The sequence below is a fragment of the Mobula birostris genome, chromosome X (genome assembly GCF_030028105.1).
Source record: "Mobula birostris isolate sMobBir1 chromosome X, sMobBir1.hap1, whole genome shotgun sequence".
NCBI classification, from domain to species: domain Eukaryota; kingdom Metazoa; phylum Chordata; class Chondrichthyes; order Myliobatiformes; family Myliobatidae; genus Mobula; species Mobula birostris.
In genome coordinates, this window is record NC_092402.1 from 72,930,510 (window position 1) to 72,950,700 (window position 20,191).

Genomic DNA, 20,191 nt, shown 5'->3' on the forward strand with positions numbered 1-20,191 from the left:
GTACTTCACAAATTATAGAAAGTTGTTGGTTAGTGCACTTCAGAAGTGAGAATAATCTGAGCAGTCATTGCAACTCTGGTGATGTCCAAACTCAGATTACCAGCTCGAGGTATAAAACTCCATTCTCATCAGAACACCACATAGAATTCAGCCTCTCTTCAGGAAATAAAAATTATAATTAAAGTGAGAATTAAAGCAACTGTTGCTTTAAAAGCAAATCAGATTTTCAGATATACAACTAAATTTTGAATACAAGAAATTTATTTTGATTGGGACTGCCAGATCTCATGACATAAGCGAAGGCTGAAGAGTTTGCTAAGCAGAAATTAACTGGAAGAGTGCAGTGGGGAAAGCATATGCAACATGTTAGCATTCAATAGAAAAACATTTGTTTAGAAATTTGAAAGCGTGCTCTGCCATTCCATCATAGCTGATTTATTATCCCTCTCAACTTCATTCTGAAGTCTTCTCCCCGTAAACTTTGATGCCCTGACTAATCAAGAATCTATCAACTTCCACTTTAAATATACCCAATGACTTGGCCTCCACAGACATCTATGGCAATGAATTCCATAGATTAACCATCCTTTGGCTAAAGAAATTCCTTGTCATTTCTGTACTAAATAGATGTTCCTCTATTCTGAGGCTGTGCCCTCTGCTCCAAGACTTACTATTGGAAACATCCTCTCCACAATCACTCTATCTAGGCCTTTCAATATTCGATAGGTTTCAATAAGATTCCCCCTCATTTTTCTAAACTGCAGTGAGTACAGGTCCAGAGTAATCAAATACTCCTCATGCATTAACCCTTTCATAACTGGAATCATTTTTGTGAACCTCCTCTGGATCTTCTCCAAGCTAAGGGGCTCAAAACTGCTCACAATACTCCAAGTGTGTGCTTATAAAGCCTCAGCATTACATCCTTATTTTTATATTCTAGCCCTCTTGAAATGAATGCTAACATTGCATTTGCCTTCCTTATCACCAACTCAACCTGGAAGTTAACCTTTAGGGAATCCTGCAAAGACTCCCAAGTCCCTTTGCACCTCTGATTTCTGAATTTTCTCCGTTTAGAAATAGTTCACGCCTTTATTCCTACTAAAGTGCATGATCATACACTGTATTCCACCTGCCACTTCTTTTCCCATTCTCCCATCTGTCTAAGTCTTTCTGTAGACTCCCTGCTTCCTCAGCACTACCTGCTCTTCCACCTGTCTTTGCATTGTCTGCAAACTTGGCCACAAAGCCATCTATTCCACCATCCAAATTGTTGACATAATGTGAAAAGAAGTGGTCCCAATACCGACTCCTGCAGAACGCTAGTTACCTGCAGCTAACCAGAAGAGGCCCCCTTTATTCTCACTCTCTGCACCTGCCAATCATCTATCCATGCTAGTATCTTTCCTGTAATACCACGGGCTCTTATCTGGTTAAGCAGCCTCTTGTCAAAGGGCCTTCTGAAAATCCAAGTACACAACATCCACTGATTCTCCTTTGTCTATCTTGCTTGTTATTTCTTCAAAGAAATCTAACAGATTTGTCAGGCAAGATTTCCCTTTAAGGAAACCATGCTGACTTTGGCTTACTTTATCACGCGCCTTCAAGTACACTGAAACCTCAACTAAATAAAAGACTCCAACATCTTCCCAGCTAATGAAGTCAGGCTAACTAGCCTATAATTTCCTTTCTTCTGCCTCTCTTCTTAAAGAGTGGAGTGACATTTACAGTTTTCCAGTCCTCCAGAACCATTCCAAAATCTAGCGATTCTCACAAGATCGCTACTAATGCCGCCACAATCTCTTTAGCTACCTTTTTCAGAGTTCTGGGTTGCGGTCCATTGGTCCAGTGACTTGTCTACCTTCCAGACCTTTCAGCTTCCCAAGCACCTTCGCCTTAGTATTAGCAACTACACTCGTTTCTGCCCCGGACACTCTCAAATTCCTGAGATACTGTTAGTGTCTTTCACAGTGATGACGGATGCAAAATACTTAAGTTCATCCGCTACTCTTGCCTCCCATTACTTACCTCTCCACTGTCATCTTGCAGTGGTCTGATATCTACTCTTGCCGCTCTTTTATTCTTTATACATCTGAAAAATCTTTTGGTATCCTCTGATATTTTTGGCTAGCCTAATTTCTGATTTAATCTTTTCTCTCCTTATGGCCTGTTTTGTTGCCTTTTTGCTCCTCCAACCTGCATTTGGCCTCATTGTGACATGCCGGTGTGGGAATAGGAAACCGAATTGAAATGACTTGCCACCAGGAGATCCTGGCAGTTACAGCAGACGAAGGTGCTCGGCAAAGTGGCCCCAAAACTGTATCAGTTTTATAGAAGGGCCATCAAGAAGCCTCTGTGGTTACATGCCTTTTTCTACCTTAACTCAAATTGATAAATGGTGCTCACCAAAGGGAATTCTAACTAGCTTCCTCATCTATTCATCGTTAGTCCTTGATGCAGAGAATGGATCCCTGAATCCCAAGTCTGAAAGGTACTGTGCAGTGGGTCAGGATCTAGCTGAAAACTTGGGAGGTAGTTGAAGGTCAAGGAAAAGGAGGATGGTGGCAATAATCAATCCCGAGTAGCATTATGCAACACATTAAAAATGCAGAAACTAAAATGGGAATAACAAGGCAAACAACAGTAACAGCTGGATATCATTTTTTTCTATTTGTAAAACTTTTAAAAACATATATAATGCTACATACAAGCATCAATAAACAAATGTATAAAATACTGCAATCAGAGAATAAAACATGAAAAACTATATTACACCAATACAGAATACTGTTCAATTTATACATCATTTTAAATGCTGAATGTAGGAGCTTATCCAAATAAACTGCATTAGTGTATGTAGTGCAGATATTAGTATGCAGAAAGCATTTTTTATGAAAAGGTATCAAACATACATTTGCTGTAATGTGGGTCACACTTACAAAATACATCAAATACTTCAGAACAAGACATTCCCCAAGATGACAACTCACCTCCTCATCTTTGGATGATAATTTGCTGATCTGTTGTAATCATATTTATCAGTGTTAGTGGTTTGTGGTGTTTTGGCATTGAAGAATAAAAACTAGCATGTTGGTATCATCATAGGGTGGGGACCCTTATCCTCACAGGGACCCTTAAGATTTTGATCAGCTTTTGCACAGGTCTGGTATTTTGCATGTTTCTTTAAAGCTTTTCATTTCCGGCATGTGTTTATTTTTAATCTTATGATCTTGTATTTGGGTTTAAGATATTGGTGAGTCTGTGAAGTTGTTCCTCTTTTTTTTGGCTAGCTGCAACTGCAGTAACTATTCCTCTTAGCAATGACAGAATTTGAAATCTCTTGGTTTGCAGTTCACACTGTAGGAATAGTACAAAAGGGGAGATGCACACTCAATGAGACCAGCACGAGGCCAAGCTCCCTTCTACAAAGTGCATACCTACAGATTAAGACTTCTGCTGATGCACCAATGGCATCATGCTTTCCACAGGGTGATATTGAAGATTCTTTGCAAATTTGCTGCAAACCTCTCTTCCCCCAATTTTCACTGTTAGCTTGAAATGGTCAGAGTTCAAAAAGCTATTGAAATTCAAGAGTGCCTTGCAAAAGTCCGTTTCAATCACTGCATAGTCACAAATTGGTCTTGATTATCCCTACCTATTCCTGTTGTTACCATGCACTCATTGTACAAGTTGAGTCCAATCTTAAACTAGTAATTTGAATCCAGTTATGGGATACATTTCTTTTCCTTCCATCATTGAAATTCTGTATGAGATTTGTCTTGAAACTTGTCTTGCTTAGTGCCCATTACTTCATTAGGATGTGGATGTTACTGACCAGCACTTGTACAGTATGATGGAAGGCCAAATGTGGGGATTAAAGATGGAATGGGGAAATGTTCTTGCACATAACCCAGAAAGTCAATATGTACAGTGATGTCTACTGTGTAGATGGACAACCAGATCATTATTTCAGATTGAACTACATTGGCTGTATGTCTGGGTTAGCAGATAACTTTGGTCTTTCCAGCTCACCGCACATTGAATGACAAGGTTAAGTTGGTCATGGTGGGTGGATGAAAGCTGAGGTAGAATGATACACGGCAATAGGCTGGCAATTTCAGCATTACTACTGTTATTGCTTGGTTTTTTGTTAAAAAAATGCAAATAATTTCTTTTAAAAGTTTTAGTTTGTGCTTGCCAATCAAACAGTGGAAAACAAACATGCAAACCATCGTAATGGATAGGAAATAAGAAGATGATCTATCCATCTCAATGGAGTGGACCCTGCCAAATAAATGAAAATCTGGACTAAAGTCCAAATGACCATATTGATTCCATCAGCTGTTAGGAGACTGAGAGACTCATCTGTCAAAGCTGCAGTGAAAAACTGCATTGTGGCACTTCATTGTACAAATATATAGAACTGTACAAGCATATATTTTGCAAAACAAAATTTATAATTATATACACCAAAGTGTCAAACTATTGCAATCCTTCTCCAGCCTGGGAGTTGTCAATATGCAAAGGTTCTCTTTCTGACAAACAATACTAATTAAAAAAAAAACTTTTGTGAATAGTATTAAATAGATATTTAACAGTGTTCATTTCTTCATTTCTGTGACCAAGAGTGCAAGCGGTTTGAGTTGAGTAATTTTCCCCAAGGGGTGGTATTATATGACACACAACTTAAGTTTCTGATTCTGGAATGCAGTAAAAGCACACGCGAGTTTGCTGAATCGTGTATCCATACGCCTAACACTTCAGAAATTGTATCTTGCAGGGTCATTGCACCCTACCAAAACTATGGCGGATTTTGAGGAGTGTCTGTGTGTGTCTGTGTCTCTTTCTCCCAACTACTTGTTACAAATAAGTCTGATAAGGAAGTACATCCAGGTGTTGTGTTTAAACGTTTCAGCTTTAGATATTGATTCACACTCATGTTACAGTTTTGCAGTCACATTGAAACAAACTTCTCCAGGTGCGCACATTCTTTTTCCATAGGAGAAAATGGGAGAATGGCTCTCAACATTCTCCAGCAGCTAACCTACCTGTCAGATGTTTAGTGGACAGGGCGGGGATGAAGTCAGGAAAGGATTCAAACTACAGTTCAGGCTCATCTATGCAATTGTCTTTGGCTTTGTGAATATATATATATTTGGGCACCGACAGCAGCACCATCTGCTGTTGGCTCTTCTAAACCAGGGCACTTTTGGTATTAAAATATACACTGAGAAACTCACACATTTAGTCAGAAACAGGCCTTTGAAGGCACATGATTTCTTCACACATTTGCAGTTTACTATATATTATTGTCATTTTACTTTGCAAAGTGAGTATTTCAACTTATCCAGAGGACGACAATTTGCTTCCCTAGAAGCTGCAAGTGCTGTTTTGATGCCTCTCATCCAAAATTCTGCAGGTCTCTGCCCAGCCAAGTATGCAGCTTAATGTAATGACTGCCCAACTTGCCACCCCAAAATTCATGCAGAAATGCCTTGCTTCTGCTCAGACAATTCCCACTGGTATAAAACTGAGGGGATTTGTACACACTAGATCTCCAAATTCAATGCTCCAGTGCTGCGTCACACCATCCAGAGAAGCTTCATCAGCGGCTCAAAAGATTCTCTTCTCAGGCCTTGCAAGTGTCCAATACCAATTGAAGCACCGAATTAAATGAAGACTACATATTGATTCAAATGCTTATAATCACCTGACACCTGCTTTTGTGAGCCTTCTATTTAAGTCTCTGGTTGCCATAGGCTTGGGGCTGTAAAAGGCAGCTCTGATTACACAAACCTCTAGGTACCCCAACAACAAAATGTACCCATGCTGGGCTGCAGAGCAGTATGTTCACAATATTTCCTCTGTCTGTGACCTGTTGGGCTAAGGCAGTCCCAAAAATGACCTCCAGTTCCTGTCGCCTCTGAAATAAATTTTAAAAATCAGAGCATGTGTCTGATGAATACTCCAAATGTATAAGCAGTTTCTGGACTTGAAGTGTTTATGAGGGTTCAAAGGTTACAGTATGAGAGCAGGAGAGCCTGCAGTTTGGCACGTCCTCTCAAAGGCAGCTTAGACAATCCAACTGAAGAAAACTTGGACATCTGAATTAATGTCACAGTTAAAACAGACACTTTGGAACAGTTATGCCAGAGAGAAATTGGTGCCAAAAGGTTAAAGAAAAGTAGACCAACCTTGGCTGTCTCTATTTTCAATGAAAACATTCAAGTATCCTGAAAAATAGACATCTGGAAAAAAATTAAACTGTATAAATGTATTTCCACTTATTAAAATATGTAAAATGATGTGGCATTATTTTATAAACAATAGAGTGGCTCTGCACCGCAAGCCTTTCGTGCTTCTTTGAGTTTGACAGAGAGCTCCCTGCCATGCCAATGTGGCTGAAGACTTTACGTAGAAGTTCTGTACAGACCAGGGTGTGGGCTGCTAAATGCCAGGAATAAACTGTTCCTCTTTCCTGCCAACAGCTGTTGAGCATTACAGGGGTTTATATATAAAAAAAAGTACTCAACCTTTCAAAACTTTGAAAAATGAATGAGAGCTTGGAAGTGATGGCTTTTGCTGTTCTACAGGGAAGTACAGGAAGAAACTTGTACAAAAGATTGAGCTACTGTTTTCCTGCTTCTTCAGTACTTAATTATTACTACTCTAACTTGGGTATCTTAAATGTCACAAGACATTTCAGTTTATTGCATGGGGTACAGAGGTGGAATAAATAGATATGAGAAAAGCAAAAAGACTTCAGTTTAAGGAGAATGAATGGGCATCTTTCCTTGTCCAGTTCTTTGCTCTACTTCAGCTTCTGATATGCAGAAGCTGCTCTAACACAGAGTGACCAATTTGTGTACAGCAAGCTCGCGTACATGCAGGGGCATGCAAAAGTTTGGGCACCCCGGTCAAAATTTCTGTTACTGTGAATAGTTAAGTGAGTAGAAGATGAACTGATCTCCAAAAGTCATAAAGTTAAAGAAGAAACATTCTTTTCAACATTTTAAGCAAGATTAGTGTATTATTTTTGTTTTGTACAATTGTAGAGTGAAAAAAAGGAAAGGAGTACCATGCAGAAGTTTGGGCACCTCAAGAGATTTGAGCTCTCAGATAACTTTTACCAAAGTCTCAGACCTTAATTAGCTTGTTAGGGCTATGGCTTGTTCACAGTCATCATCAGGAAAGGCCAGGTGATGCAAATTTCAAAGCTTTATAAATACCCTGACTCCTCAAACCTTGTCCCAACAATCAGCAGCCATGGGCCCCTCTAAGCAGCTGCCTAGCACTCTGAAAATTAAAATAAATGATGCCCACAAAGCAGGAGAAGGCTATAAGAAGATAGCAAAGCATTTTCAGGTAGCCGTTTCCTCAGTTCGTAATGTAATTAACAAATGGCAGTTAACAGGAATGGTGGAGGTCAAGTTGAGTCTGGAAGACCAAGAAAACTTTCTGAGAGAACTGCTTGCAGGATTGCTAGAAAGGCAAATCAAGACCCCCGTTTAACTGCAGAAGGCCTTCAGGAAGATATAGCAGACTCTGGAGTGTTCTACTGTGAAGCAACACCTGCACAAATATGACCTTCACGGAAGAGTCATCAGAAGAAAACCTTTCCTGTGTCCACACCACAAAATTCAGCGCCAGAAGTTTGCAAAGGAACATCTAAACAAACCTGATGCATTTTGGAAACAAGTCCTGTGGACTGATGAAGTTAACTTTTTTGGCCGCAATGAGCAAAGGTATGTTTGGAGAAAAAAGGGTGCAGAATTTCATGAAAAGAACACCTCTCCAACTGTTAAGCACAGGGGTGGATCGATCATGCTTTGGGCTTGTGTTGCAGCCAGTGGCACAGGGAATATTTCACTGGTAGGGGGAAGAACGAATTCAATTAAATACCAGCAAATTCTGGAAGCAAACATCACACAGTCTGTAAAAAAGCTGAAGATGAAAAGAGGATGGCTTCTACTACAGGATAATGATCCTAAACACACCTCAAAATCCACAATGGACTACCTCAAGAGGCACAAGCTGAAGGTTTTGCCATGGCCCTCACAGTCCCCCGACCTAAACATCATCGAAAATCTGTGGATAGACCTCAAAAGAGCAGTGCGTGCAAGACGGCCCAAGAATCTCACAGAACTAGAAGCCTTTTGCAAGGAAGAATGGGTGAAAATCCCCCAAACAAGAATTGAAAGACTCTAAGCTGGCTACAGAAAGCGTTTACAAGCTGTGATACTTGCCAAAGGGGGTGACCATGCAGGGTGCCCAAACTTTTGCTTCGGGCCCTTTTCCTTTTTTGTTATTTTGAAACTGTAAAAGATAGAAATAAAAAAGTAATCTTGCTTAAAATATTAAAGAAATGTGTCATCTTTAACTTCATGCCTTTTGAAAATCAGTTCATCTTTTACTCGCTTAGCTATTCACAACAGAAATTTTGACCGGGGTGCCCAAACTTTTGCATGCCACTGTATCAATGTGATAGTGAGCAGAGTATGTAGATTGATAGAGAATCTTCACCTGAAACTATGGCTAATTTCTTACACTTCTTTGAAGTAATGCTCTGAAAATCTTTTATACACATTCAAGAAAACACTTTTAACATCTTATCCACAAGCTAGTGTCTCAAACCATGCAACACTTCTTGCTGCTCCACCCTGCTTTAGTTTGCTTAGTTCTTTGGAGTTGAACTTAAACCCAAAAACTTTTGCCTCAGAAGCAAGAACACCACCAATTATGCAAATCTGAGCATGTAGAGTTAGAAGAAATTAATATCTGGAAAAATACAGATGCTGGAAATCTGAACTAAAAACAGAAGATGCTAGAAAAACTCAGATCAGGCAGTATATGTGAAAAGAGAAATAGATTTAATATTTAGGTGAACCCAAAAACCTTTGAATGTTTAATAAATTTCTGAGATAATCAAAGGTGTCCTTGGATAGGTCTTGAGGGAGTTTCTGAAGTTGAGAGGATATGTTTTTATAGAATAAGAATTATACAGTGTGGATGTGGGATAGTGAGTAAAGTGTTAGTACAGGGGACAGGCCATAGAGAGATCAGTCACATTGACAAGAGAGGTCACTGGAGTCAACCCTTTGGATTGAGCTAGTTTCATGATGAAGTGGACAAGGAAAGCTGTTCATTCTGGTATCAACTATAACATGAAAGTCTGCCTATCATCTTACAGTGATCTGTGTTGAATGGGCTTCCAAAAACAGAGTGAAAAGATACACTTACATCTCTTAATTATTAGTTTCCAAATTTCTGTTCTCATAATTCTTATGGCATAATAATTTTAATTTTTGTAACATGCTTGTTACACTGACAAGCAAAGTTAATATGCAACCTGTATCTGTACAAGATTGCAGAAACCTGTGCTGTTATCACTCTCAGCTTTCCCAATTTGGTGAAAATTACTTCCCAAATATGCTGGGCTGCACAGAACATACTTAAAAAGTCTCCCACCAATATCTGCAAAACCAGCTGCTTTTTTCTTAAAGGCACCATATTTGCATTAGATTTATGCAAGTTTTGAGTCTTATATATATGTATATATAGACATATATACATACATATATAAAAACAAATAGCATCTCTCATAAATAAAAAATAAAATAAAAGTATAAGAGGCATAAATTACATCAGCAAAGAGAAAGCTAAAAAATAAGTTCAGTACAAAATACATTCAAGAAAGTGCATCTTCACAGAGCTGATAGCAGTTGATAGCCACCTTATTCAGAAAATGGGAGAGAGTTCTCTGTCCATTTGTTCTATAACTCAATTTTAAAACTGGCTCTAGTGATGGGCAACATCTCCGGTACAATCATGATGAGAATATTTGGGACTGAACAGTCACCAACATTGGAGAACTAGGTATTTTATGGGGGGGGGTGGGGGGTGGGTAATGAAGTTTAAAGAACTGGTTTGAAGAATTGCCATCCATCTCTGAAATCATTGCAAAACTTCCAATGCAATTTTTAAACGTGAGCAACTGATGATGTACAGCATAAGTTTTATGACTAAATGGAGATTACAAAACAAACATTGACCAGTGAAGATCTTGGGATCAGTTATTTTCAAGAAACAAAATAATCAGATCTGGGACACTTCCTTTAAGCAATAAAGTTAAGTCAACATTGTGTGCAAGTAATTTCCTCAAGCCTGGCTGTTCAGCTGCCACAAGGGTCCCTTAAAGTCTGGCCACAGGAGAGATCACATCACAAATAGAGTTCTGACCAACATCCATTTGCTGAAAACAAAAACTGTAGTGTGCAGATAGATTGTGGTTTGAAAGGCTTCACAGAAAAAGTTGCTGGAAGTACAATGGATTGCGAAACATCTGTGGAAATGGGAAGAAATTGTCGATGTTTCTGGTCGAGACCCTGCATCAGGACCGAGGGTGAAGAGGGGATATGGCTGGTGGAAAGAAGAGAGGAGGAGAGGGCAGCCATTGATTGGTGGACTGAGGAGGGGTGAAAGATCATGGGAAGATGGAGGGGAAGGGATGGAGCTGGGAGAAGCAGATGGATGGAAAATGGAAGGAAAGGCTGGGGTGGGGAAGCAGAATGTGCCAGGCGGCTAAATGGCAGGATAAAGGTGCAGACGGAGAGAGGCTGGAAGGGGAGAAGCAGGGACACAAGAGCTACTTGTGTTGGAACCTGACAATGGGAACAACTAGGGGAACAGTTGAAGAGCAGATGGAACCAGGAAGGAGTGGGGGGTGGGGGAGACATAAACGGGGGATAGGGAACTTACAATGGCTATTGTGGAAAGAATGTTGGTGATCTGCAAATTGGTCATCCAGTCTGCAGATGTGTCTCAACTGACAAAAGGCTGCCAGTCTCAGCTAGGATGATGTTTGCAACATGTCATAATTAACACACTAAATGGAGAAAGTCTCAAACTCAAATGAGCAATCATTACAACTCTTACTTCTGTCCTCTGGTGACATTTAGCTTAAAGCTGGACAAAGATTAACTGGACAAAGATTGGTATTTGTAGTGAGGCTATCAATGACATCAAATCTAGACCACCTCGGTATTCAAAACATGACAGTGTCACTGATCACTATCTAATACTATTGTATAAGTGCTGTAAGTACCATCTTCAATGTACTTTTAGGAATGTTAACAACCTTGGCTAAGAATAATGATAGGGCAATAACTTCTTCATCACAGAAGAAGAACACAAGCATATTTAGGATTAGGAGATCATTGAGACTATTGTCTGCATGATTTCTTAGCAATTGTGTTTAGGTACACTGTGGGAATCCTTAATATAAAACTGCAACACTGATTGCACTGTCAAATTGCCCATCACTAATTGCAGATACCAGAGAAATCGCCAAGTCCTGTCAGCAATGTTGCAATTCCGTTACAGAAAAGGCAACACTCAGTGAGGTTACTGCTCCATTGCTGCATGGAGTCATTAACAGTCTCAAGTTCTAAAATTAATTTCAGTGTCATTACTTTGTTGAACTGTATGATTCACTGGCAGATCAAGAAGTAAGAAATTACAATTTCTCTTTCAAAAAAAAAAACAGAATAACCTGAAGGCACGGGGTGAAAATCGGGGAATAAATCCATTTCTTACAGTTTGTGGAGAATTAGCACCTTTATCATGTGCAATAAATGAACTGCCCCTCTCACCCACAGCATGGAGACTGAATACAGCGTTAAAGCACAACCGATTCCATAACTGTTGAATTCTTTAGGCGCCAACCAGTTATTCGACGGTTAGTAACCACAGTGTGGTTTAACTTGATCCAAATCTCATCAAATCAAGGACATTCAAGGTTGGACAAAATAGAAAAAAATAAATCAGACTTTGGTGTGTGTATGCGTATATATATATGTGTATGTATGTATGTACATGCATGTGCACTTATGTAGGGTGTGTATTTGTGTGTATGTATGTGCATGTAAGACTCACACATACAACTATCATACACAAACGCACACAAATAATATATCACCTCCTTTAGAAGCATGATTTTGACAGAAATAGGTGGAATTTCTGTAGCCAGAGTCCAACTAGAATACCTAAAGTACAGCTCCTGGTAGAAAGCTCCGTCTATAATGAAGAACCCTAGCTGGAGACTGGTGGACGGAGACTTAAAAAGGCAGTTTGTAAGAGTTCAATATATTGCTTGGACAAGCTGGGTAACTTCCACTATGTACAAGGATCTAGCATACTTAGTAAGTCAGCTATATTCTCTAGCTCCATGTAATACCACAAAGTTTAATTGAGCTTCTCCAATGCTCCGTCCAAATGTGACACCCTATCCAACCTTCCTCCGGTGAAACAAGTGTTGAGAGGTGATTCCTTGGAACACTGGAGCATCAAGAACCCTGCAGGTCCAGCTACTCTTTTCATTTACACTATACCCACAGGACTAAGAGATTACCATGGGCACAGGCACTCTCATTAAGATCGGAGTTACTGAGAGTGCAGGGCATAATAATCAAAAGACAGTTTCTGTTTGAACAAAGCATCCTAGTTCCAGACTCAGTGAGTGATCTGCACAAATGGGTTTCTGAAGAGCTCCTCTGCTGATGGCCTTTGCTTGGCATCCACAAATATTTTCTTCAGGAAGTCCTTGCAGTGATCTGAAATGTGAGGAGGCAGCTGGGGATTTGTCGGCTGAGTGGCAATTTTGAAAATGGCAGCCATCGCTTCATACTCTGCCCAGGGAGGTTTTTCTGTAAGCATCTCCACCACTGTACATCCCAGGCTCCTAGAGAGAGACAGACAAAGGCAGACTGTAGCGAAGCCAGAATCCCAAAAAGTTCACAGGGAAGCCAGTGACAACTTAAGGAAGAAAATAAAAACAAAATATTGTGAAAATAGACCGTTGTTAGGGAGTTCACTGGAGAAACTACACAGTCAACATTTCAGATCAGTGATATTTCATCACATTTTAAATTATCTACATTTTTCCCCAGTTGTAATGAAAGGATGCTGACCAGGAATGTTTGTGGGACAGGCAGCATGTACAGAGGGAAATGGACAGTCAACATTTCAGGTTGGGACCATTCATCTATAGATAGCCCCCGTCTTTTCAGCCCAAAAGCAGGGTCTCAATCCAAAACTATGACTGCCCATTTCGCTCCATAGATGCTACCCGACCCAAAGTCTCCAGCACATTTTAGATTGCTCCAGATTCCAGCATATGCCGTCTTTTTTGCTGACCAAAATAGGCTCTCTCCGAAGATTTTGTTTAATCTGATGCTCACACTTTTACTTTACATGTCTACTTCCAACCAATTAACCACCAATCCCAAATAAAGGATAAATTGTTGGAAACACTCAACGTGTTGTGCTGCATCTATGGAAAGAGAAACAAAGTTCAGTTCAGGTGCAAGATCTTTGTCAGAACTGGGAAAGTGCCTGGGTTAGTTTTGAACTACAGATGGGCTAAGGGTGGGATGGAGAGGACAAGGGGAATATATAGAGCTGCCGTGGTGCAAAACTGCTGATGAATTGATCTGTTTGACAGCTTGAGGAGGGCAAGACAGAAAACAAAGGGCCATGTTGAAACTGTGAAATACAGGTCAGAGATAAAGGAAATGGGCCACCAGATTTGGGAACGTTAGTAGAGAGAGAAAAAGCAGGTTAACAGAGACAATGGACAACCTACAACAGAAGTAGGTAGTTCTGATATAAAGACAGAATGAGCGACCCAAAATTATTGAACTTGATATCAAATCCCCAAGACTGCCGTGTGTCCAACAGAAAACGAGGTTGTTCTTCCTATCGAACCCAGACCTACCCTTTCTGCAATTTAATACTAACCTGCTTTCTCTTTCCTGGTTCTGACAGTCTTTAACATGAAACATTAACTCAGAATATTTCAGAGTTCCAGTACATGCAGTTTTTGATTTTCACCCATTGCAATGTTCCAAAAGTAGCTGTTACGTACAGAAAGGGCATCGTTATATGAGGCGAACTGTCAGCCTGAATAAGGCTGCTAATGGCAAAATGGGCATTTTTACAAAATAGTTAGCCCTGCATTCAACTGTCAAGCTGTAACACAGTGCAAAACTGTTCGATTCAGAAGGAGAGGAACTTAACTGACATCCAGAAACACTGGCTACTATTCTCTACAGGAGAGATTCTGCAGATGCTGGAGCTTCAGAGTAACACACACAAAATACTGGAGGAACTCGGCAGGTTAGGCAGCATCTAAGGAGGAATTAACAGCTGACATTTTGGGCCAAGAGCCTTCAACAGGACTACTCGCCATCATGGAAAATTCTTCCTAATAATGGAGTAAAAACACCATGTTAAAAATTATTTGGAAAAACAAATGCACTTGGCATTGCATCCACTTCACTGCCACATATCCTTTTTTCTTTACCGTGTTCCAAGATCATAGTCTGTGAAATGGAAAAATTCCAGCCTATAAATAGGCAGCACACCATGCATTCTCGACTGGTTGCCAGATCCAAATTTCCAGATGAGATGTCTACCAATCCACCAAGGTATTGCACATAGAACAACAACAAAACAAGTTAATCAAATATATAGATGAACTACTTTGTGAAATTACACAGATTACACCGGCACCTATGCATAGGACACTCTTTTGCTGCCCTTCCAGATTCTGTAGGCTTTGTGAGATGAGGGCCTTACCAATTTCGCAGACACCACTCAGTGGCTGCCTCCCTCATTCCCCAGATCATGTCATTGTCTTGCGCAATAAAGCCAAGGAAAGTTCAAAAGTTCCGCATGCGAGAAAGAACAGCAAACATCTGCTTTACATTGAAATCAGAATGAGCTGGATTACTGTGTACAGTATCACTTCAGATTATTGTAGCACATTTACAAAATGACAGTTATGCAATATGAAGTCCTCAATACACATTTTGATTATCCAAGTAAATAGAATGCCTGGATAAAGTGTTTCACAAGTATGTACTGAGTACATATAACATCACAATCAATCTCTGATTTAACTAAAAGCCAGGAGCTTCCTGGTAGTGAACTGCAATGTCATGGACACAATGCAGCATAGAGCCCATTATCCAAAATATTTGATTCATTTTGATACCAGCCATCTAATCAGATTTCAGGATATCTGATTTTGCAGAGTGGGAAATTATATTTTTGCTTTTTCATACCAATTAAATTGGTTTATTATCGTCACATGTAGTGTGCTTTGCATACCATCCACACATCAGTGCAAGGGAAAACAATAACAGAATGCAGAATAAAGTGTTACAGTTACAGAGAAAGTGCAAAGTGCAGTGTAGGTCAACAATCAGGTGCAAGGCCACAATGAGGTAGATGATGAGGTCAAGTGTCCATCTGATTTTACCAGGGGACCATTCAATAGTCTAATAACAGTGGTAATGAAGTTGTTCTTGAGCTTGCTGAAACATGCTTTCAGACTTTTTGCAGTTTCTGCTGGATGGGAGGAGGGAGAAGAGAGAACGTCCAGGGCCGGTAGGGTTTTTTGATTACTTTGCCTGCTTTACCGAGCCAGCAACATGCAGTATTTACATTCTCCAAGTGCTCTAAAGAGCTTCAGTGTACTGCTATCGCAATTATAGTTGTAAAACAAAGAAACAATGGCTTATTTAGGCACAGCAAAGCCACACAAAAGGAAATTTAATAAATTAGCAGATGACTGGTTTTATTGACATACTGTAAATGTAGAATTAATACTGGCGAGAAGATTCGAAAACCTTGGGTAGAATATGAAACCCTTTATAGCCATATTCAGCTGCAACAGGATGCCACATATACACACACACACTAACAATTGCACGACTACGGGGAAAATGCAGTGAGGTGAGACCAATTATGCCATTTGATTCCAGGCAAAATTTCAACCACTGAATCACAGCCAACACTGCAATTCCCCAGATATCTTTTAGTAATATCACAATAGCCAGTTCTCATTAGTGGAGTGGAGGTGGAGAGGGTGAGAAACTTTAAATTCCTGAACGTTATCATATCAGAGGACCAACACGTTCATGCCATTTTAAAGAAAATACGGCAGCGCTTCTACTTTCTTAGAAATTTGCGCAGATTCAGCAAAAGCTGTGAAACGGAGACACCTCTTTCTCCCTTATTAGGGAGAGAGAGAGCCCGTGGTATGTCAAATACCAGGTGAACGAGCAGGACTTTGGGGTACTGCAAGTCTGTGCGTTTGCTGTTGCTTTGCTGCACACTTGCGTGCTCGGTGGCGGGTGCCAATGCTTTTACTTGCTGGTGGGGGGAGGGTGGATCATTGCTTGCTGCTGCTTATGCGCAGGAGGGAGGAGAGCTGCCGGGGGGGGGGGGGGGGGGAAGGACTTTGGTGTTCTAACATTTAACTGCCATTCATTCATTCTTTGGGGCACTCCTCTGTTTTTGTGGATGGTTGTGAAGAAAAAGCATTTCAGGATGTATATTGTATACATTTCTCTGACATTAAACGTACCTTAGAATACTTTCCACTGTAGAAGATACAGAGTTTTCAGTTTGGATCACAACCTGCTATGAAAACACCAGTGCCCAGGAACAGAAAAGCCTACAAAAAGTGGTGAATACACTTTTTCCACAGGAAAAGGCCTCCCCACCATTCAGCACATCTGCATGGAGTGCAGCCACAAGAAAGCAGCATCCATCATCAAGGACCCCCACCATCCAAGCCATGCTCTCTTCTCATTGCTACCATCAGGAGGTACAGGAGTCAAGGTCCCATACCACCAGGTCCAGGAGCTATTACCCTCATGAACCAGCGTGGACATCTTCATTCACAACACTGCACGTTGAACACAACCTTTGTAGTCACTTTCAAGGACTCTTACAACTCATGTTCTCGTTATTATTTATTCATTGTTGTTATTTCTTGTTTCTTTTTGCATTTGTACAATTTGTCAGCCTTTGTGTGTAGCTTTCATTGATTCTATTGTACTACTTTGCTCTACTGCAAATGCCTGCAAGAAATGATTTGCTGACATATGTAGTTTGATAATAAAATTTACTTTGAACTTTAATGCAGAGCTCTGCTTCAAAGTCAATACATTATTGATTCAGATACACTTCTTTAATCAGGTAGCATCTGCGGAAAGAGAAGCAGTTAATGGTTCGGGTCTGGCACCATTACTAGAACTGGGAAAGAGACAAACAACACACACAAAATGCTGCAGCAACTCACAGCAAGTCAGGCAGCATCTATGGATGGGAATAAACAGCTGATGTTTCGGGCCGAGACATGGGCATCCCTCTGCATCTGGATCCTTGATTTCCTCACTGGGAGACCACAGTCAGTGCAGATAAAAAATAATACCTCAATCAACACTAGTGCGCTTCAAGGATGCGTGCCTCACCCACTGCTCTACTCTCTACACCCATGACTGTGTGGCTAGGCACACCTCAAATGTCAATCAACTTTTGTTGGCAGAATTTCAGATGGTGACAAGAGGGTATACTGGAGCGAGATATACTAGCTAGTTGAGTGGTGTCACAGTAACAACCTTGCACTCAATGTCAGCAAGAGAAACAAATTGATAGTGGACTTCAGGAAGGGGAAGTAGATCAGCAGTGCAACGGGTGAGCAGTTTCAAGTTACAGAGTGTCGACATCTCTTAATATCTATATTTCATTAGATTGGAGAAGACTCGAGCAGATTTCTGCAGATATACTGTGGAGAGCATTCTAACTGGTTGCATCACTGTCTGGTATGGAGGGGCCACTGCACAGGATTGGAAAAAGTTGTAGAGGGTTGCAAACACAGCCAGCTCCATAATGGGCACTAGCGTCCCCATCATCGAGGACACCTTCAAAAAGCAATGCCTCAAAAGGCTGCATCCATCATTAAGCACCCTCATCACTCAGGACATGTCCACTTCTCAGTGCTACCGTCAAGGAGGTGGTACAGGAGCCTGAAGACACACACTCAACGTTTTAGGAACAGTTCTACCCTTCCACCAGATTTTTGAATGGACATTGAACCAACCTATGAACAATACCTCACTCTTCTATTTTTTTTTGCTCACTTTTTGCTGTGTGTGTGTGTGTGTGTGTATGTGTTAGTGAAAAATACACAGACATAATACATCTTATTGTGATTTATAGTTCTTCTTGTGTATTGTACTGTACTGCTGCCACAAAACAAATTTCATGACATAGGTCAGTGATATTAAACCTGATTCTGATTGTTCAAGATAGCTTAGGTAGTGGAGAAGGTAGTTCAGGTTTGAAAGTTTTACTGAAATAAAATATGCTTTTAACAAAATCAAATGTTTATCTGTACATGTAAAATGTTTAGAATGATCTTATGCACCATATTCATTGCTTGGACTAAAGAGAAGAGTTTTACATTACAAATCCAAGCCAGCATGCTGCTTATTTGACTGTGATTTCATGAAACTCCACTAGGTGCTGCTTTAACACCATGGAGTACCAGACGTTAATGACGTAAATACCTACAGGTTTTACGCAAACCCCTGGACTCGTCAGCTGTTACAGAATGCGAATTCTTCCCTTGTGAACGGAGACACTGTGCAGCAACAAGACATTCACGCACTAAATTTATTGTTTCATTCCTTTTGATACCTGGTCTAACTTCCACACACCTTTCCAGCCAGGATCCCTTGATGGCAGCTATTGAGCTGACCCTGTGACTTATTTTTGAGGCCCTCTGAGGTTTATCATGTCTGATTCAGGGCTGAATCCAATGATTACCTGACCATCAGTTGCTACTTGCTATTTTATTCCCCCATGCGGAAACTGGACAGCTTACCAAGACCCACTGGGGGCGGGGGGGGGGGGGGGGGGAGGGTGGTTTAGTTTCAGAGCACTACAGCACAGAAGCAGGCCATTTGGCCATCTAACCACACCAAAGAGTGATGACCTGCAACTGGACCATAGGCCTCTATACCCCTCCCACCGAAACTCCTCTTAAAAGTGGCAATTAAACCTGCATCCACCACTGCCGAAGGTGTTATTGTCTCTTTTAAGATCACCCGGCTGGAAATTAAGAAATTAAAAGTAATGCAGGTCTACCCCATCAGCAAGTTGCTTATTGGCGGAGAAACTGAAGTAGCTGGACTTAGTGCTGCCAGTGTCAAAGGCACGTTGGAGGAGTTGGTGTGCAGTCTAACAATAAGTGATCGTCTTAGTCACTTGTCTTGTGATTGCACAACCCTGTTGGCTATTGTTAATGTGGAACGCTGCAGTCCAATTCACTGATTTATTGGAGGATGGCAAGGGTGCTGTGTGACCACGGTCATAGTGAGGACTATGCCTCAAGTCACAGTGTCGCCTGTTTACAGCTGCCCAGGAGAGAGGTGTTGGCGTTGGGGCACTCTACCTGAATGCAGGGGACGGTGTGGCACAGTGTCCAGGCTGGAGTCAGTGCTGCCCCCCCGTGTTCATGTGTCAGAAGACAAGCTGTATTGTGTTTGACTGCAGATTCCTGCAACATTTATAAACTCAGCGTCTTGGACTATATTTTTTGCAGCTGTATTTTATGTGCTATATGTGCCTTGTACTGTGTGTGACTGCTGGTACCGTGTTTTGCACTTTGGCCTCCGAGTAACACAGTTTCATTTGGCTGTATTCATGAATATTCATGTACGGTTGCATGCCAATTAAACTTGAATTTGAATTTCATGGCTGATTTGTTATTCCTTTCAACCCCATTCTCATGCCTTCTCCCTGTAACCTATCACACCCTGACTGTCAACCTTTGCTTTAAATATACCCAGCGAATTGGCCTCCACAGCCGTCTGTGGCAATGAATTCCATAGATTCACCACTGGCTAAAGAAATTCCCCCTCATCTCTGTTCTAAATGAACTTTCCTCAATTTTGAGGCTGTGCTCTCTGGTCCTAGGTTCCCCAACTACAGGAAACATCCTTTCCACATCCACTCTATTGAGGCCTTTGAATATTCGATAGGTTTTAATGAAACCTACCACCCAGGGCATGCCCTTTTCTCATTGCTACCATCAGGAAGGAGGTACAGGAGCCTGAAGGCACACACAGTCAGCGATTCAGGAACAGCTTCTTCCCCTCTACACAGTAATTCGCATTTGTCGCTCTATTATTATGTATTACAATGTACTGCTGCCGCAAAGAAAACAAACCACAACATATGCTGGTGATATTAAACCTGAATCTGAAATCCTGCCCCCCCCATTCTAAACTCCAGTGAGTACAGGCCCTGAGCCATCAAACGCTCCTCAAACATTAAC

The 20,191-nt window shown here is 40.9% G+C and overlaps 1 protein-coding gene across 4 annotated transcripts in view; it reads right to left on the reverse strand.

Annotated features, from left to right (window-relative positions):
• Nucleotides 1–2,676: 2,676 nt before the first annotated feature.
• map3k3 (mitogen-activated protein kinase kinase kinase 3) overlaps nt 2,677–20,191 on the reverse strand; it is a 166,005-nt gene continuing 148,490 nt past the window's right edge. For 3 of the 4 annotated variants that reach the window (XM_072249690.1, XM_072249688.1, XM_072249689.1), the window contains one exon: nt 2,677–12,736. In XM_072249690.1, the coding sequence (XP_072105791.1) occupies nt 12,508–12,736 (229 nt within the window). In that variant the 3' untranslated portion in view covers nt 2,677–12,507. The remainder of the gene's footprint in view (nt 12,737–20,191) is intronic. The other variant, XM_072249691.1, reaches the window with a different exon arrangement.